Raw genomic sequence first — 8,421 nt, 5'->3', positions numbered from 1 at the left:
CATTGTTAGTTTTGTCAATGAATTTTAGTTTTTTATGTTGTTGTTTATTTTCTGGATATTCTTTGATACTTGGATAGGACGCTGGAGGAAACACCTTGGTTTCCAGGAGCCAGACAGCATTTTAAAACAAAGGTTAGGGTAACACAACGGGGTCCGAAATGTTCGTGTCAGTCTTATGAATGCACATATTCCCCAATCAAGTAAACTGAGAAGGAGGAAATCAGAGAGTGAAGCAACGAGGCTTCTAAGTTCGTGGTCTGTGTTTGCACTTCCCGCGTCATGGAATGCGCCAGCGTGCAGGCTTGTCTGGGGACCGATGGGGTCCGACACACACACCAAGCGTGGTTGCTTGAATTTATGGCCCAGAGATAACACCTGCCCCTTCCCTTTCCCGATGGCTCTTCTCTCTGCCCCGGACCCAGGCGTGTTTTCTGCCTTTAGAGGCGGTTCCCCCAAAGTTATCAGCCAAGAACCCTCGACTCTTCTCTCCTCGCCTAGAGTGCCGGGGGACATGGGGTTACTTTCTCGAAATCAATACTCTTCCTCCGTCAGAAGCCTGGTGAAGAGGAAGAAGTGTCCTTTTCTCTTTCTCTCTTTGGATGGCCCGGAGATTTAGAAGGAGCCCGTGATCACCGGCTCCGGGAGATGGACCAGCTTTTAGGTTTACGGCGTGACTTATCTTGACAGCGGTTTGACGGTTAGACTTGTACCTCTGGATTCGGTCGCTGTGGGGCTGGTTTAAAAGCATACGTCTTCTTCCACGGAAGCCAGATCAGACAACACCTGAAGGGGAGTGCTCTTTCCAGCTTCACAAGTCACGTTTTGAGTGGGGGTCCCCCCACAACAACAGCAGGAAGATAAATATTGATGTGATTGGGGCTGGGCCCCAGGGGAGGCCGGCTGACAGACCAGCGGTTTCAGCCTTCCTTCTGCCCCAGGCCCACGCAGTGAGGGGCCCCCGGGGACTCCCTTCCCGCTATGACCATGAAAAGAGCATGCTTTTCCTAGAGTTCTTTAGTTGGGTGGGGTTTTTTTTACTGCCAAAGTCTTCCCAAAAAGCTTTCAAAAACAGACACATGGTTCTTTTTGGTTCTACAGACTTTAAAAAAATAAAAAGAAAGAAAGAAAGAAAGAAATGTCTGTCCACGGGCCAGATTTATTTATTCCTCAGGGTGAATTACGTCTGCATTACAGCTTGGAGACTTACGGAAGGGCAGCAGGCCCTTCCCGGGGAGAAGGACCAGTGGGACAGACACGGCATGTGGCTTACCTCCTTGCGACACTGCAGGCAGGATGCTCTGCACTCAGATAAACAGGGAAGTGGTGCCTTACACACTCGTGTGTTCTGACAAAAGGCCAAAGGTGGCCCAGTCACGTCAACCGGAGGAGCACCCGCCGCTGGTGTTTCCTGGGTGTCCAGGGAAGGTCAGAGCCGAGGGGATCTGGGTTCTCATTCTGTGCCCGAGCACATTGCTGGGTTTCTTGGGCAAGTCCCATTGCCTCTCTGAGCCGATTTCTTCATCCGTGAAACTGTGACAGCAGTTCTAGCTCCCGCTGTTGTGAGATGCCGGGAGTAAGTACATCAGGCGTGGGTCTGTAATAGATGCGTCCTGAGTCTAGCTGTCTCGCCTCTGTTATTTCTCACAGATCTCCCGGGAGCGTGCTGGAGGCTGTCGCGTCTCCTCTCGTCATAGGCACTGACTTGGTTTCTCCTGGGAGCTGGGGGTTCGGAACACCAGGTGCCACTTTCTTGGGAACACCCCTGTAGCGCTTGGGAACAACCCTGTAGCGATGGTCACGCCGACACCCCGTTTACCGTCCTGATGTTGCAAACTCTTGGCTTGATTTTCTTTCTAGTGAGGTGGGTGAGTCCACTGAGATGTCAGAAGTTACATGACTAACTCGTGGTCCCCCGACTGGGAGCAAGCCGGGACAGCCACAGGCCTCCGCGTCTCATTTCGTAGAGTTACAAATGGTTCCCTCCCCCTTCGGTGTAGCAAGAGGAAGACGAACCGCGGCCTCCTCCAGCACCCGGTACGAAAGCTCGATTATCGTCAACGCCGAAGGGATCCTTGCATTTAATTAGATTCTGCAGGGGCCACGGGAGAGTCCCTGTTTCTTTGGGGAGTTCTTTTTAAAATAAGTCCTGGTAAAATAGTCGTCACAGGAGATGGACCATCTTAACCGTTCAGAAGTGTGCCGTTCAGAAGCATGGGGTACGTTCTACATTCCTCACGGGTCACTCTTCCTCTTGCAAAATGAAAACCACGCTGTACTCAGCAAACAACTCCTCGCTCCCTGTCCCGTCCGTCCCCCGCCCCCCCCCCCCTCGCGGCAACCACCACCTCGCTCTCCGTGTACAGGAATTTAGCTTCTCTGGGTCCCTGGTCTACGTGAAGTCATACTGCACCTGTCCTTCTGTGGCTGGCTTGTGTCCCTCAGCCTGCTGTCTTCCGGACTCAGCGATGTTGGGGCATGTGCCAAAGAATACCCTGCTGTGTGTCTATACCACACTTTACTTATCCACTCAGTCACGCATGTTGCTTCTACCTTTCAGTTACTCGGAATTCTTGTTGTGTGTGTGGGGGGGGGTTTTGTTGTTTTTTTTTAGGGACAAAGATCGACCGTGTACCACCTGCCTTACAATAATCCCTAATTTGCTTGTGAAATCCCTTCTTATCCTGGTCTTCTTCAGAAGAGAACGAATATGTTTCTCTGATTTTTTCTTGTAATTTGGGGGTTCTACCCATCTACCCATCCCTAATACTTACTACCTATAAACAGCTTCAAATCCTTTTTGTCCTTTTTTGCTACTTAGTGGTATTGAATTCGCAATAGCCCACATGGTTAGCCCGGAAACTAAGGCCTCCTAGGAGGCACCCTTCCCCTCCTCCAGTTGAATTTCTCACTCCCCACCCTGACTTTTTATGTCTTCAGGCAAACCTCGGAGATCCTCGCATTGCTGCTCCGATAACCTGTCTCCTTCTTTCCCAACGCCCTTGTCATTGGGCTGGTGCATTCACTGCCCGTCTCAGGCCCAAGCTCTTACACTGAGTAGAGCCACTCTATACACTTCGCCCAGGACAGGGAGGACCGTCTCCACATTCTCCTGAACTCTTTGGAACAAGGTTTTCCAGATTATACGTGCATTTCATTTTAGGTGATAGATGAACTCTCTTCTGAACGTTAACATTCAAATAGCAACAAGAAAAGGAATAAAGAAACGGAAGGGGGTTGCTATTTTAAGAAAACTGTTGTGAGCCCTTTTATATACAAAGCTACCGTTCCTTACAACGGAAGCTTAATTAAAGATTTGTTTAGACGACCACTTTGTCCTTGTTGAGAAAAGGAGGCTGCAGTCCGTTTATAGTTAACCTGGACTCCCCCGCCCCGCCCCTCCCACGCGAAGCCAGTCCGTTTTTCTCATCCTGTGGATGACAGTCATTAATGTGTTTTCCTGCTGAATTTCTATTTTAGCTCTTCCCTCTTCTAACGCCCCCTCTTTGGGATTGCTATTTTTCCTAGGCCACTGAGATCATTTAGAATACGGTTTCTCTTTTTCAGAGATATTAGCAGAATGGCCTCTGGCCTCGCACACTCTGCAGCTCTCCTCTCTGCTGCTGGACTGGCGGGGACCCGCCATCCCCCAGAGGCAGAGGGGAGGAAGGCCAAGCTCTCCGGCCAGGAGCTCCCCAGCTCCGGAGGGAAGTGTGTTACCTCCGCTTCCCTGGCCGACACAGGAGGTCAAATGGTTAAAAGTCAAAAGATTCTAGGAAAGGGGGCAGGAAGGCTGACTTTTGATTAATTAATTAATTAGAAGTGGGGAGGCAGTCAGACAGACTCCTGCATGCGCCCGACCGGGATCCACCTGGCATGCCCCCCAGGGGGCGATGCTCTGCCCATCTGGGTCCTTGCTTCGTTGTGGTCAAAGCCATTCTAGCACCTGAGGTGGAGGCCATGGAGCTGTCCTCAGCCCCGGGGCCAACTTTGCTCCAATGGAGCCTTGGCTGTGGGAGGGGAAGAGAGATAGAGAGGAAGGGAAAGGGGAAGGGTGGAGAAGCAGATGGGCACTTCTCCTGTGTGCCCTGGCCGGGAATTGAACCCAGGACATCCACACACCGGGCCAATGCTCTACCACTGAGCCAACAGGCCAGGGCTATTTTTTTTTAAACCAACAATATCTTTCTTACCACATTAGTGCTAGCTGATGTTTGCTTTTACAGTCCGAAACTTTTTCACACATTTGGTCAGATTTCCTTCCCAACGCCAGTCCCAACAGTTTGTGGATGGGTGTCCTGGCTTATCTTAGGAAAGTGTAAGCTCAGCTTCCAAAGTAGGTAGGCCTAGCCAGCTTTGTAAGTCCACTGAGGGGAGATACACAGTAACAAAGTCTGGGAGTCCCTGTCTCATAGGGGTACCAGAGTAGCTCAGGGGGTAATAGCTGCGTTGGCTTGTGTCAACACTGAACTTGTTACTTAATATTACCCAGACCTTAAAGTGTATTTAAAAAATGGAGAATAAGGCACATTACAAGTTCTTTTGAGGCTCTGGCCTGTTGGCTCAGTGATAGAGCATCGACCTGGCATGTGAAGTCCCAGGTTCGATTCCTAGTCAGGGCACACAGGAGAAGTGACCATCTGCTTCTCCACCCCTTCTTTTTCCCCTCCCGTAGTCATGGCTCAATTGATTTGAGCATGACAGCCTGACCACTGAGGGTGGCTCCATGGAGCCTCCACCTCAGGTGCTAAAAATAGCTCAGTTGCGAGCATCAGCCCCAGATGGGCATAACATCATACTCAGATAGGGGTTGCTAGGTGGATCCCAGTTGGGACACATGTGGGAGTCTGTCTCACTATCTCTCCTCTTCTCAATTAAAAAAAAAGCTCTTTTGAAAAGGGTACTACAGATTTCTTCTAAAACAAATAGCAACAGGTATCAGACATTTAATTATCCCAAAAGAGTGTAAAGATAACCTAACTACAATATCAAAGTAAAGCAAAAATGGGAGAAAACCTGCATCATTAAACTAAGGCTATGTTGGGGCCACAAAGGTTGGAGAATTTGCGCCCGGTACAATGCAGATGTTTGAAAACCAATTCATACGATCTTTGAGACAGACTTCAAAGGAATCCATTGGGAAGGTAGAGAGATAGAAATGGAAAAGTTATCAATGAAATCAAATTGGCCACTAGTTCTTACTTTTAGGACCTCTTTGTAAGGCACATGGAAGTTATGTAAGAGTTCTTTGTATTTTTGTGTAAGTTTGAAATTTTTCATAATATGCAGCTTGGAAATTGTAGAGATGGGACAAAATCATAGAAAGTCAGCAAAAGCAAACTCACACAACACAAAGTATATTCATTTATTGGAAAGACAAATTAGTGATTAATAACAAAATTGCCAAAAAAAAAACAAAAACCACACAAAACACAACTTCTTAACAAATCAACCACTAGAATTCAAAATAAAAATAAAGAATCAATCCTAGATAATGTTTGGACCAAAAAGAAAATAACAGGTGTAATTCCTCAATGTTTATAAAGTTATTAAAATGACAACGGTACATGTCAAAAGATGTGGCATTTGGTTAAGGCTTCCTTAAAGGGAAATTAGTAACCTCAAAATGCTTCTTCTTTTTTTTAACATGAGAAGAGAGATTGAAAATACATGAACTAAGCATCGAGTTAACGAAATTAGAATAAAACATCAATAAAAAAAAAAGGGTTCAGGGTATTTTAATATCGTCTCATGGCAGTATAATTGTGTTTATTGCTATATTCTAATTTTCCTAAAGAATTTGATCAAGGTTATTTTCTTACAGCATTATGGGTTGATAATAATGAAAAATAAAAATTACATAGCACTCTCTCGAGCTACTGAGGTATATTAACTCATTTAATCATCACAACAATGACGTGTTGATGTTATTATTCTCATTAAATACACAAGGGAGAGGAGGTGCACAGTGTTTGTACAACTTGTTGGCAGTCGTGCATCTAGTGAGAGGAGAGCTAGAATTGCAACTCAGGTAGTTCTGGCTCCAAAATACGCATACACTGGGGGTGTTCGGCTTAGGACACAGTTCCATTCCCACGACAGTGACGTAACTGAATTTTGGTGTAAGTCAAAACACACCCTAGCTTAAGTCACTTACCTATCCTAACACAGTTTTAACATCATACTCTAGAACAAAGAAACACAACTAAGCCATAGAAAAAAGGAAAAGGATGTAAATATACTGCCCTGTACACTGTACTGTAATAACAGAAAAAAATGACCAAAAAATGAGTGTAAAAATAATTTCCTGACCTTTATTCCTGTGGTTGGCTTGCACACCGGAAGGGACATGGCAAGGTGGGAGAGAGGGACCTATGGGGTGGAGGAAGCTGGAGAGGCAGGAGAAGCTCAGAAGGTGCTGGAGACACTGGGTCAGGTGACTCAGGGTTGCCTAAGGAACATGCAGGAGAGGCTGGAGATGATTCTACCTGCACTACAGGTGTTTCATCTCGAGAAGCAGCTGATGTAGAGGGTACGGGATCTGTTGCAGGCCTCTCTGCCTTCTTAAAGAATTGTTCCAGGCTAGGCTGGAAGGTTCGCCCACGGAGTCCCTAAGTACAAGGCGAACAGGTGTAACCTGAAAACACTCATGTCTCCATTTTTTTTTTTTTTAAGATTTTTATGGGAGTGAGTGTGGTGAACTCCAGCAAATGCGCTAAGTGGAGACTAGGGTCACCGAGGACTCCACCCCCCCCCCCACCACACACACACACACACATTCCCTTTCTTGGAATGAGCTGACTGTGCAAACCAGGGGAAGTCACTCAGTTTTCAGCCTCTACGATTCCTTACTTATTTATTTTTTTAACCCCTTCCTGTCCTCAGGGACCTGATGCCCAGAACCCTGGACGGGCAGATCACCATGGAGAAGACGCCCAGTTACTTCGTCACCCGCGAGGCCCCCGCGCGCATCTCGGCCATGTCCAAGGACACCAAGCTGATCGTGGTGGTGCGCGACCCGGTGACCCGGGCCGTCTCGGACTACACGCAGACGCTGTCCAAGCGGCCCGACATCCCCCCGTTCGAGAGCCTGACGTTCCGGAACCGCTCGGCGGGGCTGATCGACACGTCGTGGAGCGCCATCCAGATCGGCCTGTACGCGCGCCACCTGGAGCACTGGCTGCGCCACTTCCCGCTGCGCCAGATGCTCTTCGTGAGCGGCGAGCGGCTGGTGCGCGACCCGGCCGGCGAGCTGGGCCGCGTGCAGGACTTCCTGGGCCTCAAGCGCATCATCACGGACAAGCACTTCTACTTCAACAAGACCAAGGGCTTCCCCTGCCTCAAGAAGGCCGAGGGCAGCAGCAAGCCGCACTGCCTGGGCAAGACCAAGGGCCGCGCGCACCCCGAGATCGAGCGCGCCGCGCTGCAGCGCCTGCGCGACTTCTACCGGCCCTTCAACCGCAAGTTCTACCAGATGACCGGCCACGACTTCGGCTGGGACGCGGCATCACAGGATCATTTCAAAAGAACCTTTTAAAGAAAAAGGAAAAAAAATAAAAGAAGATATAATATATTTTTTTACCGATCGGTTGAGGAAAAGGCAGGTTAATCATATGTGTGCTGAACATCTATTTCTTTCGATCATTTCTTTTCTTGTTGTTTTTTATTTTTCTTTTGGGTTTTTTGTTTGTTTGTTTTCCAGGGAGTGTTCACAGGTGGTTCTCACATCCACCGCTGTCTGGGTAAAGGAAGCAGGAAAACCGTCGCTGGTCTAAATATGTACTTTTCAACTTTCAATTTCCGTTCTCGGTTTCCTAGACATCATGACAAAGGGAGAGGGTCAGAGGCCGTGGAGACTTTGAGAGGATGCTGAGGGTCAGTCCATTTCTCGGTCGTACAAGACCCAGAGGACATTGCTCTCCAGCCTTAAGTAGCTCTCTTTTTAATTATTATTATTTTTTTTTCTTGAGCTACTTTTTTCTTAAACTGGTTCCCAAGTAATTAAGACTGGTCTGGTCGTATACTGCTTCAGTTATCACAATGCGTTCCAATAAAATATATATATATATACACACACACACACACACACACACACACACACACACACACACACATATATGCACATGCATACTTGATTCTTATCATGCTATGTGGTCTCAGAACATGGTCCACAGAGATTATTATCCCCATTTTACAGATAAGGAAACCGAGTCTCAGGGAGGTTAAATAATTTATCTTAGAGCCAGATGGTGCATCCTGGACAAACCCCCGTCATCCCCTTGTTGCTTACCACCCTTCCCAGGAGACTGGGAAGTAAGAATCTGTACCTTTAAAAATGGTTAGCTCGGTTGGCAAGGACCTAGATGGGACAGAGAAGGTTTCCTACCGCTTTTCCAGCTCCGGGCTAGCCCTCTGGTCCTCAGT

The 8,421-nt window shown here is 47.8% G+C and overlaps 1 protein-coding gene across 1 annotated transcript in view; it reads left to right on the top strand.

Moving 5' to 3' along the window:
- HS3ST3A1 (heparan sulfate-glucosamine 3-sulfotransferase 3A1) overlaps nucleotides 1-8,035 on the top strand; it is an 85,758-nt gene extending 77,723 nt beyond the window's left edge. Inside the window, exon 2 of the mRNA XM_066364917.1 lies at nucleotides 6,883-8,035. Coding sequence (XP_066221014.1) covers nucleotides 6,883-7,534 — 652 coding nt within the window. The 3' untranslated portion in view covers nucleotides 7,535-8,035. The remainder of the gene's footprint in view (nucleotides 1-6,882) is intronic.
- Nucleotides 8,036-8,421: the final 386 nt, after the last annotated feature.

This window comes from Saccopteryx leptura, chromosome 2, assembly GCF_036850995.1.
Source record: "Saccopteryx leptura isolate mSacLep1 chromosome 2, mSacLep1_pri_phased_curated, whole genome shotgun sequence".
In the NCBI taxonomy this organism is placed as follows: Eukaryota; Metazoa; Chordata; class Mammalia; order Chiroptera; family Emballonuridae; genus Saccopteryx; species Saccopteryx leptura.
The sequence above is the reverse complement of the archived record's forward strand: the minus strand, read 5'-3'. Positions and strand labels throughout refer to the sequence as shown.